Genomic DNA, 20,799 nt, shown 5'->3' with positions numbered 1-20,799 from the left:
TGGTGGCTAGATGTGGATAGGTAAGGAGAGACGGAGTGACATGCAGAGTTGCCCTTTCACTCTGCTGACATGGGCAGAAGAAGGTGCATCTATTACCCTTCACCAAACCTTTCTATATTTTAATCTGAAATGAAACCCAGCAGTTCCTTCAGGTCACCGTCCTTGAATCAGTTTCACATTGCTACTGACACCAACTTTCCACAGTTAATGAAATAAATAATTTGAGTAAATCACTGAGCTACTCTGTGCAGAATCCTGTAAACTTAACCTGACATGCACGGGGCTTAAAAACATACTCGCAATTCAGGGTTGTGTCTCTGTGACGTAAGCTGAACCTTTCATAGACAGAGGGATGACCTGTGCTTAAAGCATCATCTGCGTTGGAGGAGTTGAGGTGCAGCATAAGTGACCAGAGAGGCAGAATAGGAAAAGAGCCTGCAGGAGGGAGGAGAAAGAAAGAGAGTTGGTACCCTTTTGAATTATTATATATATATCATACAGCACAGTTTCCTCCAGGCCTGTGCTTTGTGTTTGTGTGCAGACCTGTGGGATAAGCATTAAAGATAGCTGACCTTGTTTTTGTTGCATACATGTATTGGCTGTAGGCTCTAAATGTAACATTGATTTAAAGTATAGGGTATTATGGTCATTCATAACCAGCACCTTTATTTGCACATTATTCTTCCCCTCTCTATGAAATTCATTCTAAATGTGGTTATCTTTTCGTCATAACAAGTAAATAGTTGGGGCGGAGATATATGTTCCACTTTCCCCCAGCTTAATAATGTGCATCTCAAATGTACAGCACAGTGTGGGTGCTTATAAAAATCCCCCTGAATAATCTATTTCATGCTGCGGGGAATGATCAATGCTATCTCATTCTCACCTACTGCCGTTATTGGATTCAGTCCCCATGCTCCATTACCCTCACACACATGGAGGAGGAGGACAAAGATGGTTTTATTACTTGCCCAAGGGTGGATGAAAAGAATTGTGCTGTAAGTTTACATTATCATTATCCCCTTTTTTTATATTCCGCCCTCATACCAGGTGCTGAACGCCAAGAAGAAAATAAAGAAGAAGAGATACATCAACTCTGGGACGGTGAGTCTGAGTTCTGAGATAAGAGCAAACCCTCCCTATGCACTTATACTCCTGCCCTCCAGTGCTTTAGTATTCTTCAGAAACTTTCCTCTAAGTGGATTGCATGAGACACTTCGACTCTGTTAAATGTTTTGTTCTGTTCACAGTCTTGGGGCTTCTGACCCAGACAGTGAGCGAGTAGATTGGAAAACATTCTCATGACCTCAGTCAGGATCAATAACCAAGTCCGTAGAAATGCATACAGGGACTCTTGTCTGTTGCTGCTTTCAAATCGAACTCAGCAACCTATGGCTACCACATGGGAAGTCATGTATAGGGTGTGCCTCAAGTACACAATCCTTGGACACTACTGCTAGGTAACAGCAACGTAAATGCTGTGACACTATAAAGTGAACAACAGAGAGATAAATGAGCCTTTAACATGTATCAACTTTTCTAACAATATTGCCTTTAAGCAGCAGGTAGCAACATAAATATTGTAATGGAAAAAAACCTTCCACCTCTCCATCTGCTACCTCGTATCACTCCACTAAGCCCCTCCCTCAAATTGACGCACCAAACATGCACGGACATTTTGCTGGGCCTGAGTCAGAAACTAAGGGCTGCCAATTGTTGTCGCTGCAAGCTGTCTGTTCCCCTCAGCTAGTCATGTCAGACTTGGAAACATTTAGAACAGCCTCAGAAACACTGACAGCTGATAAACCTGCATTTGAGAAAAGTTAAACAGTAGCAACTTACTGTGCTGTTCAGCTATTGTGCTGCATGTCCCAGCAAGAGAGAGAGATGCTGCTGAGTATAATAAGTACATTCTGTCGCTGACATTGTATTTTCAGATACTACCTGTACTATATTTAATGTTACATAGCTTTTGGTGTGAATGAGCCTTGTAGACAACCTCTGGATGTGTGTAGTTGTCACAAGTCAGGTAGAAGTTAGATGATGCTAGTCTGTACAGAGGCGCTGTGATTGGCTCGTCACCTGCAAGCATGTGCAAGCGTTAAGAATAGAAAAAAAGGTGCAGGCACCCAAACACAGATCAGACATCAGACAACTTTTCAGTTGAATATTGATAGTGGCATACAGTGATCAAAATCTGTTATTTTAACCATATTCTGATGAAAACGTGCTGCCTGTTGTTGCCACAGAAAAAAAATTAACTTCCATTGCCTCTGCCTTTTCTTTAAAACATGAGCTAGTACGTCAAAAACCTTGAACCAGGAGCTTTTGTAATATTTCCATGTATGGGGTCAGAAAACCAGCAAGACATTCATGCAGACTTGACTTAACTAATCCACCGTGTGTTGTGTCAGTGAAGAAAAGTGATCAACACTTATAAATCAGGCACTATTTCATCATTATGAGAATGCTTTGGCTGCTCTTATTGGTCCTGATTCTGTAAATTAAATCTGGAGCGAGTTATCCATCTCACTGATCATCCACTAGTGCACAGCCACACTGATGTTTTCTCAGTGATTGTAGCACAAATACGCCATTCAGTCCTCAAACTCATTCTGCATGTAAAAGTAATTTTGTGGGTGGTTAGTTCAGGGGTCAGCGTTAATTTGTAGATTGGTACATTTTGCTTTCCTTAATTAAAAAGCACGAGATAACCTGTTTTTTTTATCCCACAGGTGTCCTTGTTGTCATTCAATGTGGAGTCAGAGCACACCTTCCTGGATTACATTAAAGGAGGGTGAGTTGAATGTTTTTTCAATCATTATTTTGTTGCTATTTATATTCACACAGTTTATCTAAATACTTCCTTTATGGCCTGCTCCTCAGGGCAATGACGCAGAAAACCCAAACAAAAGTAATTTAATTCTCTCTCCTTTCAGAAAATGTGTTTTGTAATAGAACTTGGATGTTTGAGCTTCACTTTGTAGAGTGATGTATACAAGTTTGACACAAGAAGGCTGTTCTTGTACAAGTCTGCAGAGGTGGCAAATTGTCTGTAGAATAAAGATAAATCTGAGTTTAAGAGATCGCTGTGTACCATAATACAGGACCAGCAACTGAGTATAATAGGAACATGGACATTTTTGGTAGCGTAAAATGAGCTGAACATAAGAATTGTTTTTTTTCAGAAAAGAGCTCTTTATAAGTACTTTCTCATAAGCTGCCCCGCTGCCTTGCTATGCTTGTAGCCTGTAGTAGATGAAACAAACACTATCTGTTTGTTGTTGTTGTTGTTTTTACAAATTTGGTGTGGAGTATGAGGAGAATGGATATCAGTTGGTGTAACTCTGCAGCCTCACCTCTAAGAAGCGTACTCCTACACACTGCTGCTTTAAGATGTGTCCCAATTTTGTGGCAGCACAGTGTAACTTAGACTTTTCAATTAATAAGGAGAAGTTTTGTATCAGGTAGTTTAACCACTGATATTAGAAAATATCTGAGTTATTACATCCATATTTTACAATGAACAACAAGGACTAAGTTATCAAGCAGCACAACATCTGGCTAACTGTATATGATACATTTAGATGCTGGTCACATACATGTCTAGTATGTGCTTGTGGTCTGCATATTTTCTATCAAATCCACAAAAAATGACCAATTCAAGTTGACAGAGGTAAAGAATGAGCCATTATCATTATCGTAATAACAAGCCTCCAACTTGTAAATATTACTAATATCAACAGTCATTTGTAGACTTGTTGTTTCTGGTAATTTGGGTTTTTATGGAACCTTTTTTATGTATCATGTGGAACTTAGTTGTATAAAACATAAAAACCAACCACTTATGGATGCCTTGCAATACAAAAGGCGAATACTTTCAGCTTATGTAAGGAGGTTTAGCTGGTTAGAAAACAGCATTAGTTTAGTTCTGATCTAGATGACCTACAAAAGCAAACAAGTACATTAGGAACCACACTGATCATTTCTATCTGGTATTATTTAATGCCTGTAATCACTGCCACAGGGTAGGTGTCAAGCAAAGTGAATAACAGTACCCTGCAGAAACAGCCTTTGTTGACTTTTTCCACTGAAAGGATTCACAGTCAGTGACAGGTTTGACTGTTAAAAAACAGTAGGATGATATTCTTCATTAGAGAATAATAGTTTCACATGAACAGGACCAAATCAGCAAAGAGAGAGGCAGTACCACTTTGTCAACTGGGATTGCCAAAATCGGCACAAACTATATGTTTCTTATGATAGCTTTCATGAAATTTAACCCAGTTGTATTTAATATGATGTGTATTTGTTATACACAGAAATGTTTTTCTCATAAGAGAAGCTCAGAGGTCGTCTTCTCCTCAATAACACTGTTTATTTCTTGAAGAGGTTTTAACCCCGTCACCCTCAACAGAATTCCCTAAAGACAGTCCAGTAGGAAAAGATATTGCTGTTTTACAAAGCTCTTATTGCTACTTGTGTTTATTTTCAAAGATACCGTTGCTGTCTTGACCAAAGCAACTACAACTTGAACCTTTGCCTTATTTTGCTGTATTTTTACATTTGCAGTGCAGTTTCAGTTGTTTACCAACTTGCTTCCATGCACTGTTAAGATCTTTGTTTTAGGTTATCAGAAATTCTTGTGTGCCTTTCAACTCCTTATGATGGTACCGCATAAAAAATGTATGGGAAAAATAACGTAAAGGTTGTATTATCCGTTCTGTATTCTATTGCTGAATATAAGAATGCCACTGGGGTTCACTGAAACCTTTACAAGCAGCTTAGTTGAAGTAGCAGGACAGATAAAATGTATATATGGAGACAGTGAGAGAAATAAAATAAAGTTCAGCAAACTTTTTTCTGCAGTTTCACTTTCTGTTTGTGCAATAACATAATATCAGCCAATACAGGGAGTTAACTGGATTTCTTGAACTTACTACAGCATACAGTGAATTTCAACGAGTGTTGCGGGCATTGTAAATGTGTCATTCCTCTGACTTATACATGGAAATAAGGAAGAGGATCCGTGCTCTGACATTCAATAGAGAAGATTTAAACACAATATTTGATTCTCTGGACTCTGTCCTCTGCAGTAAAAGCAAACGTCCACATTTCCTTTCACCGTTATTGACTCTTGTTAATGACTGGCTGGAAATATTATCTCATATGAGAAGGTCTGCTCCTTAAGGAGAGGATCTTGTCCATATCCATTCAACAGATTGACTGAATATGAATGACTGTGATAAAATATGGAGGAGATCTGAGAGCTTAATTAAAGGCGGCCAACCTGTCACATATGGAAATGTTTCTCAGTGGATCAGTGGCTGCCCTGGTTTTACTTCTCTGCTGCTTTGCCACTGACGGCTGAGTGTCCCAGATCTGTCCCGCTGCTCTCTCTCCAGCTCACCAAACGGACACACACATGCGTACTCACTCACATGCACTCAAGGGGTTTGTTTTTATAACTATGCTACCTGTCTGCACCTGATATAATTTTTTCTTGAGACGCTTTAGAAAAAACCAAGGGTAAAAGACAAAAAACAAACCAAAATAAGTTTAAAATATACCTGACTTTAACATACATACATAGTAAATATGGGGTGGGACAAAATTTTGTTACGGAAAAATATTGTCATCCTGATTTGTGTGATTCAATTATTGATACTTTAATTGAAAAAATAAGGTGCTATTAACTTAACTCACTGTGTCAATATTTAATGATTCCCCTTTTGAAACCAATGACATGAGCAAGGGTTGCATTCCTACGTTCAACAAACTAGACTCACACTGGTACTCATGTTGAAGAAGTTTTACTGAAGGCTAGAGGGGAATGATAGCTGATTGGGAAAAAAACCTGGCTGTAGTGATTTATGCTACAGGTACATAAAAGAAAGTTGGTTAGCTTTTAGCTAAGCATAAAATCCTCTAAACTAGTTGATTGAAACTGTCAAGCTCTAAAATATGTATTCATTTTTAAATGGGCCTTTTTTCTTTGTATCATATCGTACCGTATTGTATCGTATTGTATCATACCGTATTGTGTTGTATCGTATCGTATCGTATCGTATCGTATTGTGTTGTATCGTATCGTATCGTATCGTATCGTATTGTGTTGTATCTTATCGTATCGTATCGTATCGTATTGTGTTGTATCGTATCGTATCGTATCGTATCGTATTGTGTTGTATCGTATCGTATCGTATTGTGTTGTATCGTATCGTATCGTATCGTATTGTGTTGTATCGTATCGTATTGTGTTGTATCTTATCGTATCGTATCGTATCGTATTGTGTTGTATCGTATCATATCGTATCGTATCGTATCGTATTGTGTTGTATCGTATCGTATCGTATTGTGTTGTATCGTATCTTATCGTATCGTATCGTATTGTGTTGTATCTTATCTTATCGTATCGTATCGTATTGTGTTGTATCTTATCTTATCGTATCGTATCGTATCGTATTGTGTTGTATTGTATCGTATCGTATTGTGTTGTATCTTATCGTATCGTATTGTGTTGTATCGTATCGTATCGTATCGTATTGTATCGTATCGTATTGTGTTGTATCGTATCGTATCGTATTGTGTTGTATCTTATCTTATCGTATCGTATCGTATTGTGTTGTATCTTATCGTATCGTATTGTGTTGTATCTTATCGTATCGTATTGTGTTGTATCGTATCGTATCGTATCGTATTGTATCGTATCGTATTGTGTTGTATCGTATCGTATCGTATCGTATCGTATTGTATCGTATCGTATTGTGTTGTATTGTATCGTATTGTATCGTATTGTATCGTATCGTATCGTATCGTATTGTATCGTATCGTATCGTATCGTATCGTATCGTATCGTATCGTATCGTATTGTATCGTATCGTATCGTATCGTAGGTCACGCCCCTCATAGAGATGCACTATTTCTTTTTTTGTATTGTTTATGTTCCCCTGTCATAATTTCATATTTATAAGAACCCAGATAAACACTCTTCCAAGCTCTTAGTAACCTAAATAGGAGCAGTGGGACTTGCTGATACCAAGACGTACTCCCTGCCTCTGTTATGGCTTGAGTTATTTTTAGCAGGAAAGGAATCTCGGAGATTTTAGTGAGAGACATTGTACTATTCTTGAATGTTAGGGATCAGAGATTTAGAGTTATATCTGTCTGTGGTCAGTCTGCACCCAAAGAGAGTAAAAAAAGCCAGACAGCAGGTCTGCAAATATTTTGAGACTGAGTTTTTTCATACACGAGAACAGATAAATATCCATCTTAAATCAAATTTCATGAAGTGAAAATTCAGAACAATATCACAACATGAAGCGTAGTGTTGACTGCTCATTACAGATGGCTAAATCATATTTTCCAATTACAAGGAGAAAGTTATGACACTAACCCAGTGATCAAAGATTTCACTGGCAAACCATCTGCCCACATTTCTTGCAGAAAGTTTGAAGCAGAGCTGCAGAGTGCTGAGAAAAACACTTCTACTGTTATATTTACAGCCGACAAAATCCAGCACCAGAAGAAAACATTTCATAAAGATGGAGCTCTGTCGAGCCCATATAACGCTTATTGGCTACCTGCTTTGTGATTCCACTGAATTAAAAGTTATATTACATTATAAAACTGCAGGAGTTATAGAGCAGAAGGTGAGCCTTCTGTTCAAATGTTAACTAGTAAAAAACCTGCACATAAACTCTCCGCCTGAGAAAAACACGACCCAGGGGAACGTCTTGATCAAGTGGGTGAAATCAGAAAAAGGTATATTCATACAGCATATTAATTGTTTTGATGTTACTTAAAAGTTCAACCTACTTTACAAATATTTAAGTGTAATTCTAAAAGAGCTGCTAGACCCGTGTAATGTAACTGAAGCCTCAGTCAAAGCTGCACACATGTTACTTTTGTCTTTATCTGTTGTTAAAGCTGCATTTCACCAGAATCTTGTCGCTCATAAGCGGATTGGGATTTAACTTTTAATAAAACCATCGCTGTGAAGCTTGAAATAGCTTTATAGCCTTCATGCTTAAAAACTATTCACAGAAAACTATTTGGTACAGAAAAGAAAGATTATCACTTCAATTAACGTGACCGAGCACAGGGAGTGAAACATTATGTGGAGTGGTACTTCATCTTTTTGTTACAGACATTTAGTGATGTTAAAAGCTCATCAGTTCTTTTGTATGATTTCAGTTAGGTCCCTGAGAGAGGGCTCGATGATAAAAACTATTACTTTAAAAATCACTCAGGGTTCATGGAGGTATAAAAATAAATCTGAAAATTATCAAAAAAAACATCATTCCATTATTGGTGTTCTCATTTGTTTCAGCTATAAGTCTTTTGAAATCTTCAGAAAAGGCTTGCTGTAGTCTTTGTGCCTTGTGTTGTCAACGTCTACCCAATACTTTATAAGAGAACTGCTCTTAACAATGGAAGTCCTTATGTCCCAGAAAAACCTGTAGAGATAAGATTTGTCAGAAACATACCTTGGAAACTATGGAGGTTAGATTTTGTACCAAAGTGTATCTCAGGTCAGAGAACAGAAAATTAACATGTTTTTTGGGTGGGTTCATTAGACTCTGCTTGTGTCAAACTTAATTTGAGGATGATATATGTTGATTTAAAAATTCCATGTTTAGGTGATGTAGGCCTCATTAACTACATCTAATTATGTTATTGAGTCGGCCAACATCAACAGCACCTGAACTCTGGAGAGCTCCCTACAGGGATTCAAAAATCCTCTCACACTTATTTTATTTTATCATGAATTCATTTTTACACTTTTGTTGCATGTATTAGATGAATTTATTTCCTGATTTTTTCCACTTCCTCATAACCTCTCTATGGGCTGCATTTTTATTGATTTCCCTGTGAGCTTATTGTTTTAGATTACCTTGTTAAATACAGTATCACATATTTCATTGAATTAGTTTCATTTAGTTTTTCTTTTCCCCAGACAAATACAAGCTGGAGCATTTAGTCATGTATTAGAAGACTATAAAGATTGTATCAGATTTATGATTCTGTGGCTTTCCTCATCTCCATGTGATGTCCATTATGATGTATATTCTAGATATACAAGGCTAAAACGTTATTTGTGCACGGCTGCTATTCAATATGTCTCCATGATCTATTCAAGGTAAGGTAGCTAAGAGGTTTATGACGCAGCTGGAAAGATATGATTTCATGTCCATTCCCCTCAATCAAAAGCAAAATAAAAGATATTGCATTCAACAGATTGTCTGCTAGGAGCAGATTGCATGACAGACTGATGGAGAAAATAAACAAGATTACTAGTGCTGGCAGTGGAGGGATGAAATAATGAGTGAGCTGCCTGTCCATGATGGGTGAGATTAACTGTATCCATGGAAGAAGAAACAGCAGACTTATAGTGTTAGATCAAAGAGACTTCAGGGGAAGTATCCACTGTTCTGGTCAATTTCACTGAAAAAAACTTTGCAATTTTTGAGTCAGTTAAGACTATTTTCTGCTGAACATTTTGGTAGGTTTCATCTATAACCCAAATATTTGCTGTCTCAATTGAATTTAAGAAGAAAACCCCAACTACCCATCCTTAAAGGTGACATATCATACAAAATCGACTTTTTAATGGTTCTGTACCTGAAATATGTGTCCCTGGCATGTCTACAAACCCCACGAAAATGAAAAAAATCCATTCTGCCCCTGTTTTGATTTCTCCACCTTTCTGTAAATGTGTGCTGAAACAAGCCGTTTCAGTTTTCAGTGTTTTTCATACGTCACAACGACATCCGGTCTGTAACGGAAGTCAGAGCTCGGAGCTTGTTCAGCCCATAGACTGTTTAAATTACAACTCAACCTCTCCTCCATTTTTCATTACCTGCACACGTGTGTGCTAACAAGGAGCTTAGGAGGGAGGCATGCTAGTTGTAGGCTGTCTTAATAACCACAAAGGTCGGTTTTACTCCCCACGTCTGCAGATTTGAAGATCTAGTGGATGATTTTTATTTTTCATGGAAAAGTGCTAGGGCTAGTTAGCATAGCCACATAGCTACATGTTCGTAGCTGTGTACCAAGACACACGTCGACATACTGATAAATAAAACAACAAGAAACACTAAATCTGTGACCAATCCTTCAGAAAGGTCCTGCTGCAGGCGCCTCTCCGTCAGGATCAGATTCTGGATCAAATTCAGAGGGTTGAAGTAACGTGGGTCTGTGAGCAGCCGTGTATATTCGGCTAACATGTAAACATTAGATCAACGTGCTGGACAGCCGAGGCCACTTCCACTTCCTGAGGGGGCGTGGTCAGAGAGCTCATTCTCATTTAAAGGCACAGACACAGAAAACAGTCTGTTCTGAGCAGGGCTGAAAAAGAGGGGTTTACAGGCATGCCAAAATCTGATTTCAAAGTGTTTTTTGAGCAATAAACTTTAAAGACATGTTTTGGGGACCTCTTAGACCAATATACTTTGATGAAAAAGAGCGTAATATGTCACCTTTAACCCCTCCACTGAGGACAAGAAAAACCTCATTAAATACAAATGATTTGTCCACTGGGACAGTCAAACATGTAATGGGTGCTGGGAATGGGCCTGTGTAGATTAAATGCATGTTTCCTTTATAGTTATGAGAGGAGTGCTGTATAATTGGCTAAAACAAGAGGCTTCAGTTCTCACCATAGTAGAAAAACAACAAACTTTGCACAGTTTTGATCAGATTTGTTCCTCTTTTCAACGAATCGATGATAAAAAACCCATTTTTTTGTCCCAACATCCCAATGTTTTTTCCCTCCTGATAATTTGCATAGCCCACCACATAGCCGCAATCCAAACTGCACTGACACTCAACAGACCCAGTTTCTGTATTTGCAAGCTCCAAGTGTTGACAGCACTGATACCCTTACCCATCACTTGGACCCTAATAGCCCCCATACTCCAACCGTGGAATTATATGACCAGCAAGAGCCATCACATCAACAGGGCTTATCAAGTGGGCACAGGTGCTTTGTCAAGTCCACAACACCTTGGGGACTCAATAGTTAGCTCCAGCGTCTGGGGAACCACACCTTTCCATGCTAGCTCTCACTGCCCATCATATCCATATGAAAAACAGAGAAGAGTTAAAGAAGAGAGATGTTAAAGAGGGTGGGAAAGGGCCTGTTTGGGCTGGAACTCAGTCTGCAAGGGAAGGCCGTAAGGCTTTCATGACTACTGATTTTTAAAAACAGTTGTCGAAGAAAAATGTAGAAAGAAGGGCTCTAGCAACAGCTCAAACATTCCACTGTGACAAGGCACGCTATGTAAAGTAAAAAAGTTGACTGTTGCCTACAGGGCCGACTAGTTGAATAGTTGGTGGAACCCTCAGTTGGCTGTACACTCCACCATTCCTACTTGCCAATTTCTATACGGGAAGAGAGATGTTAGAAAGAAGAAAGGGTGACAGAGCCAGGGTTAGAAGCGTGCTTGGGTAGAACTCAACCTGATTGGGGTTGGCTGTACACTCTAGTCTCCCTAACACCCCAATTTTCAGGAAAAGGAAAGATGATTGAAAGAAGACAAGGTCGAGAATCCTGTTTGGGGAAGAACTCACTGACTGGCATCGGCTATGGCTCTACCTCCCTCCATTCCCCCATTTTCACAAAGAAAGATAACTGAGAAGAGAGAGAAAAATAAATCAACAGCTTTGTGTTACTTTTATTTTTAGTCCAAAGTGACGTTTGTCCTCACCCAGATCCACTAACTTGTTGTAACAGCTCTATTTGACATCTCTTTAACTGTCTTTCACAAACTCTGTCCACACACTCCCACTTCTCCCAGTAATGAAATACTGTTGTTGATCATGCTATGAACTCTCTCCATCCCACTTCCACAGGAATATCCATAACTTTATATCCTCAGTGTTCAGTTCCTGCTAAAGAGATTATCTAACCAATGTCAGATATTAATCCCTCTGGTCAAGCAAAATGTTTTTGAATCAGAGTTGAATTTTTTTTCCAGAATTTTGCTTCCACTTAATGGAATCCCTTTTTCAATCTTCAGAAACAAAATTTGCAATTTATGACTCTTGGCACAGAGCACAGCCAGTGTCTTTCCAATGGATCACTTAGTTTTGATTTGGCATCTGTACCTCTGTAGATGGGTGAAAAGAGATGAATAATGATCAACTCATTCAAATGTATAAAAAGCAACTGGAAAAATAGAAAAAAGCAGAAGCTGAATGCCTGCCAGAAACGCCTTCATAGACAAGATGATAAATACAAGCAGAGCATGAGCAAGCGGTATAAATCTGATCTGAGACCCAAATTGGATATTTTAGATCCCCTCTATTGATTCCTCTTCTTTTATGTGTGTTTTCTTTACTGCTTCTGTTCTGGCAGGTGATAACTAACATGTTGCATTTTAGATGACTTTTTGAAGTGCAGGATAAGAAAGCAGTTTCTTCCCCAGACACACCATCACATCCTGTGTAGCTTCACACTGAGTTCTTTTTTCATACATTTTCATTAACTTTCAATTGGAGCAGAGATATAGTCAAATATAGGCTAATTAAAGTCCAAAAGCCACACACTGCTCTGAGTCTTAGAGGCTAATGAAAGATTTATATTCTTTTCTTCAGATGTTGAATTTTTTCTTTTTAAATTAAATCTGCAGAGAGATCAGCCATGTAATGGCTTCTGTGGAGCCTCTATTGTGTGGAGAGCTTATTAAGGTTTAATAGTTTCATCCCACAATATCCTGTTGTCCTGAAAAAGGAGAAATTGATAGTGTATATTTTACTTAGCGGTCAGACTGCAATATTTGTGAAGGAGCACATCTTTCTCTTTTTTTGTCTTTTTCTTTCTCTTGTCTTTGATATCCACCGATTCTTGAACGAGGTAGATATTTCTCACCTGTGACAGTCATTGTTCTCATAGGTTATATGTGACTACATGCGTAGTGGGATCTAATTTGTCAAACCTGCAAAATGGAAGAAAGAGATGGTTTTTAATACTGAAACAGTCCAGTCACTATTCTGCTATGTTTTGTACTGCTTTGATTTTTCACTCGTTGGTCCTGTTCATGATGACTTGATAGAGGTGAGCCCTTCGTTAAATTTATGGATTCAAATCTATTCAGTTGAATTTATTTATAACAGTTGTATTCATTTCTGTCTGGGGAAACTCTTAAACTAGAAACAAGAACTTCTTTTATGGCTACTTTTACTGACATATTAGATATCCAAGGACGTTATTTCCACTGGGGATAGGTAGTGCATGTCCCCCTCACTTTTCAAATTCTCACTGTAATCCCTGTGACTTGAGTAGTTTCAGATGAATTTTTATACAAACTTTGCTCTGAACATGACTCCCTTTTTTCAGTCACCACAGTCTCAATGAGAGAAGATCTAAGATATTTATCTGTGTTGCCCTCAGTTATTACCACATGTTCAGAGAAAATGAGCAGCAAGCAAACAGCAGCAAGTGCCTGCTGGACGTTTTTCCCTTATGTTTTGCCTTAAAGGCAGCTCTCACTTTTAACAGGAGCTGTATGCAGTCTTAAAATAAATACCAGAAGACATTACACAGAGCTAAAAGAAGTCATTGTTTCACTTTTGTGAGTAAATAATATGTGGTCTGTATTTTATATTTAGGCTTACAGTTCATACTGCAGTGTGTAGTAATTAGCAGCATTTATCAGAACAGACTTGGCAGAAATGGAATGTTCTATTTGTTATTATGTTTAAATTTGTGTATAATCAACTGAATATGAAATAAATTTTGGTTAGTTAACTTAAAGGTGACATATTACGCTCTTTTCATCAATAGATATTGGTCTAAGAGGTCCCCAAAACATGTCTTTAAAGTTTATGCTCAAAAAAACACTTTGAAATCAGATTTTGGCATGCCTGAAAAACCCTCTTCTTCAGCCCTGTTCAGAACGGTCTGTTTTCCCTCTGACCACGCCCCCTCAGGAAGTGGATGTGGCCTCGGCTGTCCAGCACGTTGATCTAATGTTTACATGTTAGCCGAATATACACGGCTGCTCACAGACCTACGTTACTTCAAACCTCTGAATTTGATCCAGAATCTGATCCTGACAGAGGCGCCTGCAGCAGGACCTTTCTGAAGGATTGGTCACAGATTTAGTGTTTCTTGTTGTTTTATTTGTCAGCATGTCAACGTGTGTCTTGGTACACAGCTACTAACATGTAGCTATGTGGCTATGCTAACTAGCGCTAGCACTTTTCCATTAAAAATTAAAAATCACCCACTAGATCTTCAAATCTGCAGACGTGGGGAGTAAAACCGACCTTTGTGTTTATTAAGACAGCCTACAACTAGCATGCCTCCCTCCTAAGCTCCTTGTTAGCACAAATTTGCGCAGGTAATGAAAAACGGAGGAGGGGTTGAGTTGTATTTTATACAGTCTATGGGCTGAACAAGCTCCGAGCTCTGACTTCGTGACAGACCGGATATTGTTGTGACGTAACAAAAACACGGAAGTCTGAAACGGCTCGTTTCACACACATTTACAGAAAGGTGGAGAAATCAAAACAGGGGCAGAATGGATTTTTTTTCATTTTCGGGGGGTTTGTAGACATGCCAGGGACACATATTTCAGGTAGAGAACCATTAAAAAGTAGATTTTGCATGATATGTCACCTTTAAAGTGAGCAGGCCCCTTTCCATGGAGGTTTCCATCTTGAATTAACCAGTAACACATTTTTATATTTAGGGACTGGCTGTGCAAAATGCCTTGGTTGGAATACATAGAAGAAGAGAGTGGTTGCTGTATGCAAAATAATTTTATTGATAGACTTTTGATGATAAAAACCTGACAAATGGAGGATGATAGTTACCATGCATCACAGGAGCTTCTTGTCCTTGAAGGCCCTCAAAGGTCTCCTCACCGACGGGAAGAGCAAGGGAGCATTTCAGGCTGGAATCTGACTGCTAAATGTTCCCATTTACACACACTGAACCTTTAAAAGATGCCAGGCTTGAGCAGTACTCAAAGATAAGCCAGCAAAGCAGCATGTTTTCAAAGAAAAATGAAAGTAACAGGCTGACTTATTGTGCACCATTGATAAAGAAGATTTCACAGAACTATGTTTGCTTACAATAAAAAAAACATTTTATAATGAATCCTTCCCATGCACAAATTTACACACTTGCCCAAAGACACATGTGCACGCACAAACCCACAAACACATAAACACACAAAACTCAAATGATGTACTCTTATGTCTGCCAGCACTTCATTTAACAAGAGAAGTGCCAATCTGCTCATTGATGTTGCCTTTGTTGGCTATTTTCCAGCACATGCTGATGAGATTGTATGTGTGCTGTACCTGCTTTCTTTGTCACATCGTTTTACATTACATACAATATCCCATCCAGCCCAGATTGCAGAGACTGCAGGGATTTCACATTACAAAGACTCCTGACATATGGTGTTTGTCTAACAGAGAGGGGAAGTCAATGTGACACAGATAGGTTTGTGCCTATTTTAAACTATTGCAGTAATTCAAGGTGAAACACAAACTGGTGGAACAGCTGTCATTCGAGCTGAGGAAAACTTGAGAGAAGTGAGATTAGTGAGTTATTTGTTATATAAAAGACAGAGTGATACTCACAAAGACAAGCTGCACTGTGTGATATGAAGAAATTGAGGAGGCTATTTGAAGGCAGGTGTCAGATTTATGAACTGATAAAATGTAGGAAATAGTGCTGGTCTATTAATTTGTTCACAGAGCAATAGATCGCCAAAAGAGTCAGAAAAATGAAAGATGTCTGAAAACTGACCTGTTCGATAGGACTTTTAGATTTGAGGATTGCAGGGGAAAGATAATAACCTCAGACCAGTTACCAGCTACTGGTTCTTTGCCAGAGGACCTGCAAAACAGACAATACTGCAGCATCAGTCAAAAGCAATCTGTATTGATTTTGAAGTCTAAAAAGAATTTGTGAGCTCAGCTCTTAAACAAATCCCAACTGTGCTTTATAAGTGAAATATGAAAAAAAAAAAGGGCCAGCCACTGAGCTGAGTACAGACATACGTGGGATGGAAGATGTAATACTGACCCCACAGCTCCCAGTGTGTGTCTGTGCTTTTTGCCTGTTTGTTTCGCTGCACTGTTCTCTGATGGAAAGAGGCACCACTGAGAATAACATGATCTCTGAACTTGTCCATCCTCATGTAAAAGTACTTTACAGAGTGAGATTGAATGACACTAGCCGCAGCTGTTGGACCAAAGACAAGATATTACCAAAGATATGACAAAAAAGTCAGGGGTCATATTTTTAATGTCTAAAAACAATATGTATGCTGCAGTGATAAATATTTGAAGAACATTGATATGTTTAAAAGAAACATGTGCCCAGAAAGCTCACAATCCTTTCACTTGACGGGTAAACTGATAATGGATGATTTTGCCTCTACTGCAAATATGCAAATACCTTCAAACCTCCAAACAGCAACTTTCGTAGTTTTAAGGTTTAGAAAAACTGTATTAAGAGCAAATACAATATATTCGTCTAAATTTGGGGGTGTTACTATATATTAGGGGTCTAAATCAACTGTTTCATCATGATACAATATCATGTTGATTATCTGGACAACAATACAATGTTTGCTGACATCTTAAAGTCTGCCATAGTCCAATTTTGATTTCATTCAGTTCAGGGACCTACAATCAATTTCAGACCATTCTTCATACTGGTCTCACACTTACAATTACATTTCACCTATAGCCAAACACCAGAGCAGTTTTTATAGGTTTTAGTGATTTTAGAACTGAAATTTTTTGAAAATTTTAATGAAAAAAAACATCTTTTTAATGAAAAAAAACAGTGCCAAATGTTTCATGTTTAAATGAAAATGTTTTTAATCATCAAAAATTAAGTGCCCCCTGATTACATTAACACCATCAACAAGAAACATGAGGTTTCTGTAAATAGCCAGCCATGTTTAGTTTGAAACAGAGGCTTTGAGCAGGTAATGACACCTGTGTTAATGCTAATGTTAGCATGGCATCAATACCATGTTTCTTTTCCTGGTGCCCGGACAGGTCTGTCGTGTTTCCTGTTTATTTAATCTCGTAAGGAAATTGTTTGCATATCCCATGTGTCTTGTCTGTTGACCCGTCTTGTCTCTTAAATCTTAAATTGTGAAACAGTCAAGTGGTACAAATTTCAAAATACAAGTGGATCTTAAAGACGATGATGTAGACCGATGTTCAAGCTTTGTTTCCATAGATTCGATGGGATCATTGGTCAGCAAATCAACGGATTGTCAGTGAAAAAATAATGAATATAATTTTGGTTATCCAATGATAAACTTACTTGAAGGCTACAATCATGGATATAGTGAAAACAGAATTTCTGGGGATGTCACTCCATCTTTAGAAAGACTTGACCAACAGTTCCACACCCAAAGATATTCAACATATGAATGAAAACAGGAACAGCATTAATTTACCCTATTTTTCCTTTCCTGGGTTGAATTCAGTGTTATAACAAGTGTTTAGTTTTATGACAGAAAGGGTTTTTATATAGAGTTTGTAAATCCTGCAAATGTGAAACTGGTCATGCTACCTCTACTCACTGCAGAGTCGAGCTAAGCTAATGCTTGAGGATGAACCTCCCAGTAATGCTCTGACGACCTGACTGTAATTGGCGGTTTGACTGACAGTTTCTCTTGTCCTGCGCTCTGCCTTCACTCGAACTCACCATCTTGCTTTTCTAGCATAACAGTGAAAACGAACTAGAAATCAGCAGAGACGTCCAAATTGAGGCACCGTGCCATTGTAACAATTCCCTTTTGTCAGCTGAGCGGGCCAGCTCAATGCTGATTAATGAGCTGGGGTCAGAGTCTCCCCAGGAGGAAACCGCCATTATCTTGGATACTGGGCATGTGGGAATTTTTGAATGGAGCTGAAGTCAGGAGAGGCAATCAGTGTTAATCACAATGAAAGAGCACACACTTTGATCTGAAGCTCTCCCCTCCCTATGCTCTTCGCTTCTCTCGAGGGAAACAGAAAAATCCAGCAGAGACTGGTTAGGCCATGTTTAGCTTCTTTTCAAGGTTTTGGCGACCATTAAGGGCTCATGAATAAAACATCTCCCATAGTTTTTGGAAGGAATGCAAGGATGCTTTTTCAGATAGATGGTTGGAATAGAAACCATCATGAAAAATTGGGGTTATTGTCTTGGGAAAAACAATATCATCTTCAGCTTCTTAGCTTCTTGGGTTAAGTCATTATGCAAGCTACAGCAACTCATCTTGTGGTCATGGAGAATTTTTGAGAGAAAATTGTAATCTTAATCTTGAAATGAATGATTTTCTACTAGATTTTTTCAAAACAAATCAAAACGCAACTGAGAATGCAGTTTGACCACAGGGAATGGATCCCTCTGTTTCTTAATACTGACTAATAAAGCCAAGATGAGATGTTGCACAGATAATAAAACTGAATTATCCCCACTGTTCTGGGTTTTGTTTTGTCTCACCTTTTCTCAGATGAGAGACGGAGAGAACAGTAAAACCTGGGAGAGCCTCATTAAACTGCAGCATCGAGCTTTCCTACTTCTCTTTTGTTAACAGTGTCCTCTCCCTCATTCATCTGTTTCAGGACTCAGATTCACTTCACAGTGGCCATTGATTTCACGGCATCAAATGGTGAGTGTTTTGCCTACCATCCCCTCGCTCTGCTTCCATTTGTCCTCTGATGTATGACCATGGAGTTTTCCATGAATCAAAGATAGACCAGAGTTTTCTGCTTGCCTGTTAATATTCTTCCTCGTTCCTTGTTCAACTTTTCTCCTCATACAGAGTCAAGCGCAGGTTATATTTTTAAGAGAGTGTTATAGAAAAGACATAGTGAAGCAGAAAATGAATCCAAAAGAGGTTATACAACAAAACAAAAATCAAACAAGGTTATCAATTCAAGGGCACAACACAATCAATAACTGTAGTATAATAAGCAGACATTGTGTAATATTCATACATTACACACAATTCAAGAGTTTTGAAAATAGACTTTTAATTATTTGAAGTCTGATGTAAATTAAATGGGGAAAAAAGAAAAGAAATTAAAGTATAACAAGCCCTGGACCCTTTATAACCCTCCACATGTGATCATTCATTGTTTATCTTAAGCAAGTATGAATCTATTTATAGGCTTTGTTGAAATTGTCAGTGGAGATGTGTGCATTAGTATGTGCTATCTATGTAAGTTAGTTTATTCAACCACTCAACATCTTTTCGTATTTTGAATCCAGCGTATTTATTATAATCTGCGTAAAATGAATTGTTATTACAAATTAAACAACCAAACTATCCAAATTCCTGTTTTGGACTGGAACGTGACACTTACTCAAATAAAGTAATTTGTTGTTTATTGTTCTGAATCAGACCATTCCCCAAAGTGCCTCCTTTTATTTATTTTTTTACTTTATGCATATTTTAATCTTTATTTGGGAAGTACTCTTGAGGACAGACCTGACAAAGTTTGTATTTTTTACCTTTAACAAATATGCATCATGATGCTGTTACTTCAGCAAACTTAAGACCTGCTCATTTTAAGCAAATCACAGGATAATAGGTTTCTTGTATGGGCTCGTCCCACTGAATTAAGTCGAAATGAGTGCTCTGTGTAACAGTAACAAAGGTGTGATGTCTTTGACGTTGTAGTTGTAAACACCACATGGTAAAAGAAGTTTTGTCTGGAAGTCGTATAATGCTGACCTCTGGCTACAGCAGAATCCTGTAATATTTGGATCAGTTCCTGGAGGCATACAGTATATTGCATAGCTTTGTCAGGCGAGATAATGCTTGCTGAAGGGTTCTGAGATAGAACATATTTTGATGCCTCTCTTTCAATTCTTTAACTTGAGGAAAATTGTCATTTTTATTCTTGATCCAAAAGTTTCAAAGATGTCACTTCAACAAAAAACAAACAAACAAAAGAGTCTCACTATTAAAGTCCAGTCCAGCTTATAACTCTCACAATAACACCAAGCTCCATCTCGGATTCAGACCACCCAATTTAGTCTTGGTTTACGCATGTTTCTCTGGCTGCAGCTGTCAGTTTGCTCTCGGTCTTAAGGTTTGCATCACTGAATCTGTCTCCTCTTGTCTTGAAAGGAAATCCATCCCAGTCCACTTCACTGCACTACATGAACCCGTACCAGATGAATGCCTATGCCATGGCCCTGAAGGCTGTGGGAGAGATCATCCAGGACTACGACAGTGATAAGATGTTCCCTGCCCTGGGATTTGGTGCTAAGCTACCCCCTGATGGGAGGGTCTCTCATGAGTTCCCTCTGGTGAGTACACTGTTTTTGTTTTTTAATCAGGATCAGAATTTTTATACAAGTTGATCTGAATCTGTTAAAATGATTGTTTTCATCCCCGTGGAGCTCATCTTTAGGTCTCAGAGCTCAATGTGTGGTTATGCTCTCTGCAACATGTATGGATAAGTATATTTTCATGTGCAGTATGGGTGTCTGCATCTTGAGATGTCTGCTTCTACACCTCTGACATGCATAATTCAGAATGAAGTCCACTCACCTTCTATAGTGCAAATCAGCTTCTGTGAGGCTGAAGGATTCTTAAATCAATTTGGCTTCTCTCCGTCAGCTAATGTGCTCCGGCTGCTGCATAGTACAGCCTAATGAGGAGTCTGTCTACAGGGTAACGTCTGCATCACTCCATGTTTCCACTGAAATTAGCAAATTAAGATTCATCTCAGCGTATAATTGAAGCTTCATTCTTCTTCACGCTTTGGTCATAAAAATGAGTTTAAATGTAAACTTAGAATCCAGATTGAAAT

General features: G+C 38.4%; 1 protein-coding gene across 2 annotated transcripts in view; it reads left to right on the top strand.

Moving 5' to 3' along the window:
• The window catches only part of cpne5a (copine Va), an 83,208-nt gene that overhangs the window by 49,463 nt on the left and 12,946 nt on the right, over window positions 1–20,799 (top strand). For both annotated transcript variants that reach the window (XM_034696721.1, XM_034696720.1), the window contains 4 exons: window positions 1,051–1,104; window positions 2,736–2,797; window positions 18,598–18,644; window positions 20,112–20,293. In XM_034696721.1, coding sequence (XP_034552612.1) covers window positions 1,051–1,104; window positions 2,736–2,797; window positions 18,598–18,644; window positions 20,112–20,293 — 345 coding nt within the window. The remainder of the gene's footprint in view (window positions 1–1,050; window positions 1,105–2,735; window positions 2,798–18,597; window positions 18,645–20,111; window positions 20,294–20,799) is intronic.

This window comes from Notolabrus celidotus, chromosome 11 (genome assembly GCF_009762535.1).
Source record: "Notolabrus celidotus isolate fNotCel1 chromosome 11, fNotCel1.pri, whole genome shotgun sequence".
Lineage (NCBI taxonomy): Eukaryota > Metazoa > Chordata > Actinopteri > Labriformes > Labridae > Notolabrus > Notolabrus celidotus.
Note: the sequence above shows the minus strand (reverse complement) of the source record. Positions and strands in the feature narration are given on the sequence as shown.